This window comes from Thamnophis elegans, chromosome 11 (genome assembly GCF_009769535.1).
Source record: "Thamnophis elegans isolate rThaEle1 chromosome 11, rThaEle1.pri, whole genome shotgun sequence".
In the NCBI taxonomy this organism is placed as follows: Eukaryota; Metazoa; Chordata; class Lepidosauria; order Squamata; family Colubridae; genus Thamnophis; species Thamnophis elegans.
Window position 1 is genome coordinate 30,854,534 of NC_045551.1, and position 14,970 is coordinate 30,869,503.

General features: G+C 38.5%; 1 protein-coding gene across 1 annotated transcript; it reads right to left on the reverse strand.

Moving 5' to 3' along the window:
• Window positions 1-1,408: 1,408 nt before the first annotated feature.
• Window positions 1,409-12,052, reverse strand: CHST7 (carbohydrate sulfotransferase 7). Its single transcript, XM_032227015.1, has 2 exons — window positions 10,448-12,052; window positions 1,409-2,747 (listed from the first exon to the last, which is right to left on the reverse strand). The coding sequence occupies exons 1-2, from the start codon at window positions 11,946-11,948 to the stop codon at window positions 2,743-2,745; spliced, it is 1,506 nt and encodes a 501-aa protein (XP_032082906.1). The 5' UTR covers window positions 11,949-12,052; the 3' UTR covers window positions 1,409-2,742.
• Between the last annotated feature and the right edge of the window lie 2,918 nt (window positions 12,053-14,970).

Below are 14,970 nucleotides of genomic sequence, written 5' to 3' on the forward strand. Positions count from 1 at the left end.
AGTGAGGCAATTTGTGATCTTACTTTGTTTTATATTTGATTAATTTGGTGCTGGTTGAGCACTTAAGAAACAAATCTTGCTCTACATACATCTTATAAACAAATTTTGGTCTCTAGTGTCATAATTAAAAATAGTCTCTCCTATAATAAATTTTACATGAACTTGTTTCTTCATAAGTACAGTTGTGTATCAAATGTAATATAATATTGGCTGTACCTTAAACTTTGTTTATGAACTTTGTCTCAACTTTCTTACAAGAACATAAAAGGACAATCTAATAGAGATAACCATGAAAAGGCCAGCTAGGAAAACTTCCTCTTCATAGCCTAAAATATCAAATATCATAGAATGAATTTAGGCATTAAGTCAATGCTCCACTACACTCAGTCATCATTGCTGAAGCTACAGTTAGGTTCAGAGATTCTATTATGTATAAACCAAGCAAATATTATTGGTTCCACCACAAATCCGCGAAGCCCTTATCCACGGAAACATAAGCGCGAAGACTAATTCGCGCCGTTCTAAGCGCTAAGGAAAAATGCGACCCTACCGCGATGACATAATCGCGGAGGGCAAATTCGCGCATTCCCAAGCACTCAGTACCCTAAACCTAACCCTAAACCTAACGCTAAACCTAACCCTAAAACAAACCCCTAAACCTAATCCTAAAGCTTACCTTAATTGAAGTCGGCTTTCTGCCGCGGCGCCGTTTTAAAGCGCCCTTCTGTTGCCGCGCTGTTGTCGCGGCGGTGATGATGCGCAGTGATGACGTCACAGATTTTATCGCCGCGATTTTGACCAGCGCGGTTTTGTCGTGCCACGAATATTATTATGGTTCAACATACAACCTGTGAGCACAGCCATCAAATATGACCTAATTCTCTAAAAAGATTTCAGTGTCATCCCTGTCTACCACACCTCTATATTCTGCTCTTGCAGAAGGGCTGGGTCATGTATTGCTTTGGTTGGATTTGACTTAATTATGATATGGAAAACTACCAATTAGAAATACGTAGCTTAACTTTAAACATTAAAACTTTCAATTTTAGGCTGTGTTAAAGCAACACACAAAGGATAAGCCATAATTTACAGACTGCAGTGCCTAAGGCAAAACTACAGAAAGCATATTGTTTTTATTATCTCATAAAACAGGAACATCATAATATAGTTTGTTTTGGCTTAGGTTTGAATATAGCCGTTTGGTTTGCAATATAACATTTGTTTATCACATGATGTCTACTCACCATTTTCATCATATTATGCGAAGGCAGTATTAGATTTGAAGTTGATTTTCTTAGTCAAGATGAACTCCCTTTCTGGTTACAAAGGTCATTTTTGGTCTCAAGTGTGTCAGTTTAACCCCTTGTCCCAATTTCTATAGTAATAATAATACTCATCACAATAAAAATCAGACCATATTTTAATTTATTGAACCAATGGCCATTTTCAGACTTTAAAAAAATAGTTGAAATTAAATTCAATACAGAGTGCATTTTCTTGTATTATATGATCAACTTCATTTAAAACAATAAAAAGGCACATCTGCTTTTTCAAGTCATCAGCATAGTAACAGCAATAGTGTAATCTTGTTGATGGTAAACTCTTAAGGATAGAATCAAATGAGGGAAGAAATGGTAAGGGAGGGCTTTAAAAACAGCTAGAAGATACTATTTATCTTATACCTTCTGTAGTCAGGATTCTTTCTTGATATTAGTCTGAGTGATGCACTAACTAGGGCTGCTTTGAGGGCTTTCTATGGGCTTTTGTGGATGCATGCAGAGAAGATCCTTCTGTCAATACTTTTGAAGTGAAGTGGTCCATCTCAGGCACTGAGGCAGAAGTACCTTGACTGTGCCTTAAAACAAATTGTTCTTTCAATTTAGTTTGATTATAGCTTCATAAGATAGCACCATTTTGCTCAACTCTAGAGTTGAGGCTTTATGTTTATGAAAGAGGGTACAAAGATTTTGATATGACTATTCTACTAAAATCTATATGTTGGGACAATTTCCAAACCTCTAGGTAAATTGGCTTTTCCCCTGTGAGATCAAAAATGAGTCAGACTTGTCTTTCTACTCCTCCACACCAATATCTCTTTTTGATACTGGAAGTTCCTGTTCATTGTATTAGCTCAAAAGGGGACAGATGCAGAGACAGAAGAATGTTTAGATACAAAAGATACAAGGTTCATTCATCCCTAAGCCACATTCCTGAATTGGGGGGAAAATATTTATATAAATATGTTGCCTGCTGTTATTTTGTATGAATATGCATTTGTTTAAGAAGAAAAATCAGAAAAGAAAAACGACATTTTTAAGAGGAAAATGTGGGAGGAGTAATCAACAGATCTTTAAGATTTCCACTTCTGTTGTTGACAAGTCTTTGGGTAGGTTGAAAAGGTCAAAGTCATAGTTGGATTGCCTTGCCTGAGATTCTAAATTCCACTCATCTTTTTACTTGGTATGGTAGGTGGTTTGAATGTCGATAAAAACAAGTAACACATTCGTTGACTGAAGATAAACACTTCAAAACCTAGAGGGGCACAGATATTGCACTGTGACAAATGTAATATTTAAAGGGGTTTTTTTTCTTCATAATAAAAACAATTTCATTAAAGCTTCCCAGTATTCATTCTGCCATGCAGAATTTACAGTAAAAATTGCAGTTCATTGATGGTTCCAGTGTCTTTAGAAAGCAGAGCTCCATCCAAAGATTTTCTGTCATAAGTGAGCAACCAGTCTGTTAGCCTGTGGTGATGAGAAAAATCCACAATTTAGATTAGGAATTCTCCAGTTAAGGTCTTCAATTTACCTTGCACACATAGGTAAGAAGATAGCATTTTACTCTTAATCAGCCTGTGTTGGTTTTTTTAAATTAGGTGGTAACATACGTCAATAAACAAATTATATCATTTGCCAATAAACAAGCTAAATCCCTCACTACTCATCCCCAGCATTATAGGGAGAATTAATAAATTGCTAGCATTTTGTAATATTTTAAGTCTGTATGATTTTAAGTTTTTCAGTTGATGAAATTGTTAAGGCATCAGGCTAAAAACTATGAACACATGAGTTGTAGTCTTGCCTTAGGCATAAAGCCAGCTGGGTGACTTTGGCCAGTCACTTTCTCTCAGATTGAGGACATAGAGTATGGCAAGCCACTTCCGAAAAACCTTGCCAAGGAAACTTCAGGGACTTGTTCAGGAAGACTTCAAGAATCAGACACAATTGACCAGAAGGATAAAATAGTCACTTCATGATTCTGAACTAGACCTAAGATGAACTACGGTAGGTGTGACTGCATCTTATGTTTCAGTAACTATAGCAGAAACTATTAGTCACATTGATTGCAAGCTCTGTAATATGCAGGCATGCAGTTCCATAATCCTTCCATAAAGCATTGTATGTTCATTTCATTTCAGTTCTCTCATTTCAGAGAACTAGACTAATTTTCCTCAAGAAGTAATGCCAATGAGGGCTGCCGTTGGGGGACTATATTAAGTCTTTCTAATAAAAAGGCATGGAGAAGGAATAGTGATGCATTGGGAGAGACTGAGTGAGGGAGTTTTTAAAAAAAATAATTGATCTTATGCCAAGTACATTGGGAAAAACAGAGAAAAGAACATGGGCTGCAAATAATAACTGGGGAAGAGATGTAGGTGATAAAGGCACGCTAAGATATTCTGGCCCAGATATCTGATGGTGCTTGGGTAAATTATCACGGCATCTATCATTATATTGAAATATTGGATGACATAGATGTATGGCCTATGTGGCTGATAACCTCTGACCCACCTCTGGCATCCTGGCTTAGCAGGGAACAATGATGAGGTTAGATAGAGGGTTATAGCATAAGTTGAGATAACAAAGAACACACTACTCGGGCCTATTTTAAGATGCAGGTGAATCTAAAGAATGTCTACAAATTTCAGTTGGCATAAATGCTGCAACCAGGTTTCCAACTGGTGTGGATTATAGGGATCACATTATAACCATGCAGAAAAACTTTCATTGGCTGTCAATTGCATATAATGTATCTTTTTCACTAAATGTTTAATTCTTTTAATTTTACTTATTCAATGTCAAGTTTTAAATCTTGTGCTTTTTGTTTTAAAAGTTGTATGCTCTTATAACCATTGCTTATATAAACTGAAGCAGAAATTACATTTAAAAAAATGCATTGCCTATCGTGTGGTTACTTAAAAAAACAACTAAATTGCTGAATGAGCTCATAGCACCAACTGATTCACAAAGTAGCCAATTGCAATTTGGTCTAATATGTTTTGCAAATCCAGCCAGTGTAGGCTAATTTGAGATTTAATGTACTATCCAAGATTTCTTTGGCAGAAATATTGTTTTTAAGAAAAGCTAAATGTTTACTCTGCAGTGGAGAACCTGAGGCTAAGGGAGTTTGAAAAAATAAAATTATAAAAGTGAACAGTTACAGGGACACTATCAACCATGTTTTTTGAAGGAAGATTAGGTTAAATTACATTTTTATTCTGTAGTCTACGTAATACTAAAAAGGTCTGTACATCTTAGGTTAATTAGTACCTCATATTTTCTTAGTCTTTGAAAAAAATCAGTATATTTAAAAAGGCTATCTGTTGATCATTATATATTTTCACTAAAATTACAGAGACCTAAGCATATGTATATATTATGTAAAAAAATAGGGTAGTCCCTAATTTAATGTATACATTTCTGGGTGTTCCATGACATACTTTACTATGAAAACAGCTATTAAGGGAAAATTAATTTACTCGGACATTAAATATGTTTGAATTTGTGTTTAAAAGGCAATCAAACCTTTTAGAATTTTAAAGATCAGAACTAGCATCTTACATTGTGCTTGATTCAATATATAAATTTGACATTGAAAAAGGATAGAAAAAATATTGGTGCTTTCAATGTTTAACTTTGGTATTAAAGAAGATACATGGAAATACTATGGATATCCAATGAACACCTAGATCATCAAACAAATCAACCCAGAGTTCTCACTAGTCAGATAAATGACAATGGTCAAATTATGTACTTCATATATATTTCGGTATATGAAGACCTCTAATGTTGGGGAAAGGAAAAAGAAAGAGAGGAAGAGGGCAACCAGTTCAAAGTTGAGGGACTCAATTATAGTGATGGTGGATAAACCATTGGAAGACTAGAAAGACTAGGTTGGAATAAATGCTCCTGGAGAAAATTTATGTGGTCACTAAGAAACAATGCCAACTTTAAGGCAGATAATCATCCAATCAATATACAAATATTTAATCTATAAAATTATCATTCATATAGTGAAATAATTATGTTTGCAGTGTGGCATTTTAATTCAGTTAAATTATTTTGATTCAAAATCTTACATTCAAAATGTGGCAAAAACCCAATCTATGATGATTAAGGTACAAAGGAATCCTTTAAATTATGCAAGTAAACACTGTTTTCAGACCATGTATTAATGTAGAACTGATTTTAAAAATGCATTCCATGGTTATTGGGAAACACATTTTATATTAATTTTGTACATGGAATACATAACCATTACTTTCTAACGAAAATCTAGTTTATTTAAGTGCTACAGAGGTATGAATCAGCAAAAAGATATATGAATGAACACTTCATGACTTTATAGATGACATTTTGTTTGCTACATGTTATAAAAAAAAACCTCTGCCAATAAATTGATACATTATGCTTTAACAATCTTCTGCCTGCTTTATAAATGACTGTTCAACCAATTTATTATGGTTATCCAAGCTGAAACTGAAACCAGAATTTGTAACAAATATTCATTGCCTTAAATTTAATTTTCTATATGTTCAAAGAGCAGCTTTTGTTGATTGAAAGATACAGCCAAAACCCTAATGGTAAAGAGCTGCATGCCATGGTAAGTAAAATGGTGGTAGGTATACGTATATCCTTACTAATGGTCTTTTTGGTACAGCATGCTGTGCAATAGTGTCCAAAGCAAACTGTGGTGACATCACCATGCAAATAATAGTGCTATGCTGCAAGGTATTGACTCAGATGTGCTAAATCATAGTTTGCTCATTACGGTTTATCAAATAAGCCAAAATTAGTGATTTGCAATCCTAAAGTTGAGTAGCATGTGCTAAAGCAAACCAATGACATAACTAATCTTTTCTAAAGATACCCTTCAAATAGTACTAAATTTTAATAGTAATCTTAAACTAATACTAATTAGTTTAATACTGACACTTTGACCATGTTAAACACGAGTTATAGGATTTGAAATCTAATACTTATGAGACCATTACATTGTCAGAGACTAGTCGATACAATTACAAGGCCGGTTTACCAGTTAGTAACTAAAATTAACCCAACAATCCAGATTATGATTCAATGAGATTTATAAAACCACTCATTAAGATTTGTAAAATATGGCATATGGTGCAAAAATGCAGACATCCAACAATAGTTAATTCAACAAATCATCATTTAATTCAACGTGTGGTCTAGGTTTTAGATGAAAGAAAAGTGTCCTAAAAGGTCCAAAATGCAGGAATAGCTACATATTAAAGAGCTAACAGAAAATAGGATATAGAAAAGAAACACAGCTGAGAGAAAAGAGCATTTGTGTACTTTTACTGACAGACTTCACGAAAGTCTGCATTCTACACAGCGCTTAAAAATAATCCTTGGTTAGAAGCCATCAGGAAATACCAGAGTTGTAAGATATACAGAAAAGTTGAAAAGCATTCTAGAAGAAGGCAATGGCCAATCACCTTCAGAGCTGTTGCCAAGATCAATACAGAATTATTTTCATGTGGCTACCAGCAGGACATCTTCACTTTTTAAATAACCAGACAAAATGTAGCAGCAGACTAAATAATACTGTAGTAGGCAAACAACCCGTTTTGTTTGGGGGAAAACATTTTGTTTTTAAATGTTTTCCCTCCAGGCCTTTCATTCCTGGGGCTCACATCCTTGCCCTAAATTTTTTTGGAAGGCTACCTGATAGTCTTATCAAGGAACTCAAACCAGGCCAGCTGCTGATTCAGGGTTAATTTCTTTTTCCAGTTGCAGATAACTGAGCTAGAATGTTTTTTATACTTACTTATCAGGCTTATGGATGAGGGTCAGAAGGGCCAGGGCTGTAACATATTAGTAATGAACCAACCTTCTGGCAGGACTGTCCTTTACCAGGAATGTGAATTGTTGCCTATTGCTGGCTAATGATCATATGCCTTTGCTTTCCAAAAGTGCATAAAAGGTATTCCAATTTGTATATTGGGGGCTCTTCATTACAGAATAAACAGATTGCAATTGCCTACCTTGTGTGATAATTGACTACTTCAAAACAGGGAAAAACAAAATCAGCCTTTGGCTGGGCCAGTTCATGGTTTGGCTATCAATGCTGATAGAAGGTACTCTAGGTGCATAATTCCTCTCTTCATTTGGTTTATTTTAAAACTGTAAAACTGGAAACCAAATTTATGTATTTTCAATTATGTCACCAATAAAATGTACACTTTCACCTCAGCTAGGTAACTATCAGAATGTAACATCTTTGTGAAAAATGAGTTAAGCTCTCTCAATAATATAAGGTTAATTATACAACTGATCAAGTGAAGTCAAGGTCTGGAAATACAACATTTGTCCAAGGCCTACAAAGCAAGTGGATGGATTTATTCAATATACAAACGTATAAGACATTTATATGAAAGAAGACAATAAATGTTAGAGATGCTAGCTCTATATTTCATATTTGGGTGCTGATGTTTAAACTTTGGTATGGAGTAGGTTTATGGTCTGTATGAATTTTACTATCTACTCTTGCTATATCTTCAACTCATTATCAATCTGCTGTTAAATCCCACACCCAAAAGCTGATTATATATCAGTCTAGCATTTAAATAAATCTCATGTTAGTGGTTACATAGGTTTGATGGTTTGAAACCTTTAGGATATAACATTTAGGTTAACACTGTGATCTTAATATTAGTTTAACTACCTGGGTATAAGCCTAATAGATGAGAACTAGACTAAGAAAATATGAAAGGGTATTGCAAGCCATGATTAATTCTGTGCATAACTCAATCACATAAAATAAATAGTAAAAGATCCACTGTACTAGAAGAAACTGGAGAAAATATACATCTTTTCTCTTCAGGTTTCTTTACAGAGATTCTAATGTACAGCTCTTCTCTAATTCATATTTCTATTCAATTCTTAAGTAATGAAGTGAAAAATACCATCTCAGCTTTGCAAGTCAATTACAATACAGTATTCAGCCTCGTAGTTTTATACATTTCAAGATTTATCTACATATTTAATAATACATGTAGAAATTTTTGTGTCCCACTTTATATACACCTCTTATGTACAGTGTTTAGTATGGGACAGCACAGTATATGTTCACTAAGATTAAATTAAACAAACCAAAGTATGATTTGTCATTATTTGTAAAGCCAGCCTATACTGGAGATAATGTATCACTAAGATCCACATAAAACTCTGAAATGATTAAGTGGAAAGATTCAGAAAACCTGAAATACAGCAAATATTTTTTCACAAATCTGTATACGAAATCACTCTCAGTCCTGATATTACTTTTGTGGGCATTCATGTCAAGTAATATCAAAAGTAGCATTAGTAAATCTGCACCCATCTAAAAATATCTACTTAGGAAAGGGAAATATGCTGTTGTGAGTCTTATCTGGTATATTACTTATAAATGTCCACAACTGTAGACATTTACAACAGTAGTATTAACCATTGAATAACATCTGGATGTATCTGCATACAAAATCAGGAATATCAAAAGCAGGATAAGTTTGCATGCTCCTGTTTTTCCTAAAAGACAGAAATGGCAACTACAGGATGTCTAATGCTTGTTTCCAGAATGTTTTTCTTGATTGTTTCTTCATTGTTTTAGAAACTAAAACTTACTGGGCCAAATCTCAAGCTAAGCAGCATAAATATTTTCTAATTTTGGAATTGATTTACAGCTTCAGGACTCTTGAGGTTTGATGTGTCTGTACTCAATCCCAATTTATGAAGTAATCTGTTTAACCATGCTTTGCAAATGCTTCCACAAAAATTTCATGAAATGTTCCTGCAGCTGTTCTTAAAACATTCCCTCTTCCTTGCAAGTGGAATGATTTCCCCCAGAAGCTGATTTAAGAATACACTTTTAGCAAGAAAGTTTTATAATTGCCTTACATTACAGTAGTCCATTACCAGTCTCTTGGCATTATAATTTTTGGCACTTTAAGACAAATTGGCTCTACACACAAAACAAGGCATGCAAGTAAATAAGAAATTGTTGATGGCACATTGCCTTTATGTGGGAAAACTAAGCCCATTTACCATTCAGAAATGAATGGTAAGATAATTGGAGTTTCTCAGGTTTTATGCCAATGCAGCAGTTATGAAGCACTCCATTTTCTGTACTTTTTACAACCTACCCAATTTCAAGGCAGGAAAGTTGCTGGCTGAGACATAGTGGTATTATAACACATTTGCAAGCTTTTTCTTTCTCTGCAGACCAAAATTATCACTTGAATGATTTACAGTGCATTTCTTGTTTCAAGCATGTAAATAGGGTCCTTTCAACTGGTTGCAATAATCCCCCTTCAGTAATTACCCAAAAGCTCTTTATTATGTTCTGTATAATTGCCACTTTATAAACCAGTTTCTCCTTTTAAAAATCTTTTGGCTGGAAACTTTTAAACATACCAATCATTAACAGCCAATTATTCTTGGTATTAGGGAAACCTAAAGTGTAAAAAGATACTTGAGGTAGAGAACACATTGAGAGATTTAAAAACAGAATTACTGTGCACTCTCCTATGCAGGAAAAGAAAGTAGACAATGCTTCTTTTATGATGGCCATTTGCATCTTTCAAGCTTTAAAAAAGTAGCCTTTCATTCTATATTAGGCTGAGGATCCTCAAAATGTTTTGACTATCCATATGGATTTTGTTTTAAATCTGACTATTACGATTGTTTAAGACTCAGCTTTAATAACCTGCTTTGCAATCTTATGCAAGTTCCAAGAGACTAAAGTCCTCATTCAAATACAGGAGTTCGTACTCCTGTACCAACAGGAGTTGGTATGTTTGTCATCTATTTGTCAAAAGTAGGGAAGGAAACAGCTATAAAATAAAATAAAAGCACATCTAAGGCAGCCTTCTCTGGGCAGATATTGCACCAATGCACCATAATAGCTTGGGTGATAGGTCTTGCCTCAATGGCACCAAGATGGGGAACACTGAGGCAGAGTAAATGCCAGAGTGGGACGGATAACCCTCCTCTTCACTTTATGACTCATAGAATCAACTGGAAAAACATGCCCCATTTCTGTCGGGAGGTCTAGTTGCGGAGGTGCCCCCTGTGAGCAAAAGATGGGGTCACCCCAGTGCTCTATTAAGGCGGAATAGACGTAGTTAAGTGGATTGTGCCAGGAGCGACTTGACGGCTACCTGGATGAGGAGAAGCGCCGGAGCGTCCCCTAGCAGAATCACGCCGAACGCCCTTTTCGCTGCTCGCCGGGTAGGAGAGGAGCCGCATGGCTTCCCCGCAGGTAGCCTCCACTTGGCGCACCTGATCCCGGCTGAGACGCTCCCGCCAGGCATGGATGGCTTCCCGGGCATCGCGGGCGGAGATGAGGAAGGGGCGCTCCGAGGAGTAGGCGGCCCCGCGGGTCATGTTGAAGGCGAAGGCCTCGAGGGCGGGCAGCGCGGGAAGGTCCGCGAAACGCAGCAAGCGGCTCAATTGGGCGCGCGGCTCCAGCACCAGGTCCTCGTAGCGCACTTGCGTGTACCGGCGGCGCAGCCAGGCGGGGGCCCGGCGGGAGAAGATCAAGTCACGCAGCCAGGCCTGGCAGATCACCTCCAGGGCGCCGCCCAGCAAGAATTCGGCTCGGTGCTGCGGGTGCGTCCGGGCGGCTCCACCGCCGACCCCGGCCATGGCCGCGGCGGCCGCGGGCGGAAGCTGCCGGCGGGGCAATCCTCGGAACTCGGCGTGATACCTGCTGCGCAGCACCTGAATGCTCTCCCGAAGCAGCGCCTGCTTGGCCTTGAGGCGAGAGTTATGGACGGCGCGGGGGTCGCGGAAAAGCTGGATGACGTGCAGGTTGAGCTCCGGGTCCCTCAGCAACGGCAAGAGCGCCCCCAACTCCAGCAGCCTCACGTCCTTGATCACCATCACCGGGTACTTTCGGCACTCGGCTTCCAGCTCCCGCAGCGGACGCGGATGGCAGCTCCGCTCGCAGGCGGTGCTGTCGACGAGGCCCACGTCGGCGCGGGCCCGGGCCGCGTGGGGACAAAAAGGCGCCGAGCAGATCACCTTGTTGGTCCGCCAGCCGAAAATGCTCGCCGTGCTCAGGTTGCCGCTCCCGCCGCCCGACTTGGCCCCGAAGGAGGCGGGCAAGGGGATGAGTGGGTCGCGGCCGGCCGGCGGCGTCGCGTAGAAGCGCAGGACCGAGAAGTCGCAGCGGAAGAGAGAGCGCATCATGTCCCGGAGGGCGCCCTGCAGGCTCAGCGCGTCGCCGGGATAGAGCGCTTGCCACAAGTGCCACATGGGTTCGTACAGGTAGAAGACATCCGGGTGCTGATTGAACAGTTCTCCCAGGAAAGACGAGCCGGTGCGCCAAGTGGCGTGCAAGTAGATGTGCCGTTTCCCGCCCGCTCGGCTCCCCGGGCTGGGCTCTCTCCCGGTCCCGTTGCCGTCCTCAGTCTCTCCCGCCGGTGGCGGGGGCGGCGGCGGCGGCGGCGGCTCTTCCCAGCCCCAATCGCCGAGCGCCTCCTGCAGGCTGGGGCAGCGGAAGGGCAGCTGCCACTCCTCGCCCGCGCCCCCCCTTCTGGCTCGATAATCCAGCGTGTAAGACAGGAGCAGCAGGAGCAGCAGCGTGTAGGCGGCTAAGGCCAGGGCAAATCGCCGGTGGGGCTGCCATCGCCACCTCCATCGCCGCCGGCTCTTCATGGCTCCCCTCGGAACCACGCCTGAGGGAGCTGCCCTCCTCCCCGCCGCGGTCGCCCGGTTCAAAAACAAGCTCAAACTTGAGGAAGGCGGAGGGGAAACCAGGGAGGTGGTGACCACTTCTGCAGCGGCCGCCTTCCCGGCGTAAAAACACGCCCCCAGATGCCGGCAAGAGGGTGGAAGCGATCGCCAGCCCGCCGTTCCTTCAATTCAGGCTGCGGCTCCGCGGTGCTTCGGGGCGATGCCAACGCACCCCATCCTTCTGAGCGCCCCGGCGTTTTAAGTCGGCGGAAGGTTAAGGCTGGTCTCTTGTTCCTTTTACTTGGTGGGGGAAGGGAGGGGAAGGGAGAAGACTGTCGGAGTGGCGTTTTTCCAGGCAGCCTGTTATTTGCATAGGATGAAGTTGAGTGACAGTTCCCACAGCATTCAATACCCTCACAAATCTAAATGCAAATTAAGTAATTTAAGTTAAAAAATAGGTTTTGTTTATTTATGGTTAAAGCGCTCAGTGCTTCCCACTATCTCATTCTCCTTGCCCTGGAGATGAGGATAAATACTGAAGAGGATAATCCTTAAGCCTAAAAAGGTGTAGGCTAATTATACTCTGCCTTCTCACCCTGTAATCCTCAAGGTGAGCGTTGGACACTCATAAAACAAGATCCTTAAATAAGTCAAGAATCTACATTTACACATAACATTTAGTCAACATCCACGATTTGCAAATGACAGCTGAGTTTGTTCAATTAAGTAATGGTGTCCTTTGAAGTCTGAACCCAACAGCAATACAAACTTTTAGTGAAGGGAATAGACATTATTTGATTGCACTGAAAGACTCAATTCCCAATGCAACTCAAAGGAGTTCAAGGTGGAAAAAAAGCAGGAATGTTTGAGTTCCTTGGAAAAGAGATATCTAGAGAACAGAAAAAAAATCAAGCTGTAGATTTCTGTAAACAGGTCACTTTAACTGAAGATATATATTAATGGATAAAATAAAGTTTGATTTCTTGGTTTCTGCTGCAGAGAACATCCAGTTCCTTGATTTGTCTAAATGTAATATATAAATTATAAATGTAATATATAAATTATAAATGTATTCCATGAGAAAAGCAGAATGGAATCTTTTCTTGATTACATAAAGGTAAATAGGGCCATACAAGAAGGTTTTTTTTTTAAAAAAAATCCATTTAGATTTTTTAAAGTAACATTTCTTGGTATTCTGAACTGTACTTGGAAAATGCATCATTAATAACAGCCAATTATATATATATATATATATATATATATATATATATATATATATATATATATATATATATATATATATATATATATATATATTTCATATAAATGAAAAGATGTTTTTGTCTTTTGGGGAAGAGGCTATGTCACTCCTGATTTACTTTCTCTACACACAAATGTTTGCAAGCATATGGGCATGGTGTGCAGGTATGCACACACAGAGAAAACAATTAGGCTTTAAGACTCCAGTGATAATAATGGAGATCATTTTAAAGGCCCGATTTTGACTTTTTTAAGGCTTCTAAAATAGATATAAAGTAATTAGTTTTCCCCTACATTGTAGCAGCCCTTCTTTAAAACTGTGTCCATGTGGGTTTTTTAAAACTTCACAATAATACAGAGGAGCAATTTTTCAAGGAACATTACAGCACTGGTCAGCTCTTACAGCACCCTTTATGAAGGTGTAAAATGGTGTCCGTTAAACATAATGGATCTTATTTAAGTATTTCTCAATGATCAGCTGTGGATTGAAGATGCTCAAGGGAAGGGGAGCTCAAATTTGTGAGCTGACTGGAAAACCCTTCAAGGGCCGCAGAGTATTTAATAAAAGTCTGATAAATATATTGACTCACATAACATCCTACGGTACATCAAAATGTGTGTGTGGGGGGGAGGGAATTGATGGCTTCTTTGTTGTATAAATCAGCTAATGTGATTTATAAACCATGCTCTTTCCCTTAGTTATGAAAATTACTATTGGGTGTTTTTAGTTACTTTTCCAAGTCTCCTTTAAGTAGATTATCTTACAGTACTAATTTTTAAATCTTATTTTAGACTACTGCTATAATTTGAGAAATTCATGTAACAAAGATCAAAAGTATTCCAGAGCTATGAACCTTGTTTTCTAAGCAAAATACTAGATATCATTTAGAATATGCAGAACATTTAATCCTATAGGCCAAGAATATTCTGTCTAGTTTATGTGATGTGTCAGTTTGGCCATAATCAACTATTATAAAAGCAAGACAGAATGTGCTTATTTGCTGAGCCATAGTTACTACCAACATAGTAAACTCCCTGAATGTTAAATTTTGACTCCCCTAATGAACATTAATTGGAATAACAGATCTAAATACATTCACTAAACTATTTACAGCAGGAAATAAATCAAGATAAGAATCTGTGCTTCAGTTACTTGTGATCTCTTTGTCTTCTGATGTAAAAGAGATTAATTGAGACAAAGGGATCACAAGTAGTTACAGCACCGATTTTTCTCTTAAAAATGTGCAGGAATGAAAATATTTGTATTCTGTTTAATCTTGTATGAATTTAATACTTTGTATTACTTTGAGTTAACACAGAATAAGTTTTGGCCCTATTAATATATACAGGAACTCTGGGAAGGTTGCATACGTGCCCTGATAACCATTATGTAAATACCATAGTTGCCTTTTCTGGTCATTGCAAAGGTGCTTTTTTTTTTTATTCAAAAAGAAGCAGGACTGTTTTTTCCTTGAGGAAGAAGAAGTTTCCTTTAGATGAGAAGAGAAACTTTTCTTCTTCCTCCTCAAGGAAAAAACAGTCCAGCTGCCTTTTGAAGGAAAAAAAAAACACACTTTTGAGACAATTATGATTTGGATGACTGAGACTCTCCGGAGGCTTTTCTGCTCTTGTGATTTAAATGCCATTTAAAAATGGATTTTTAACTTCAGTTTAATAAACTAATGCTATTTTCTGATCATCTTCAAAGCCAAAATATGCCAATATGTTGCAGCTGAATACCCAT

Bases quoted from the DNA above. Each gene is read 5' to 3' on its own strand.
- CHST7 (XM_032227015.1), bottom strand. From the start codon at position 11,948: ATGAAGAGCCGGCGGCGATGGAGGTGGCGATGGCAGCCCCACCGGCGA.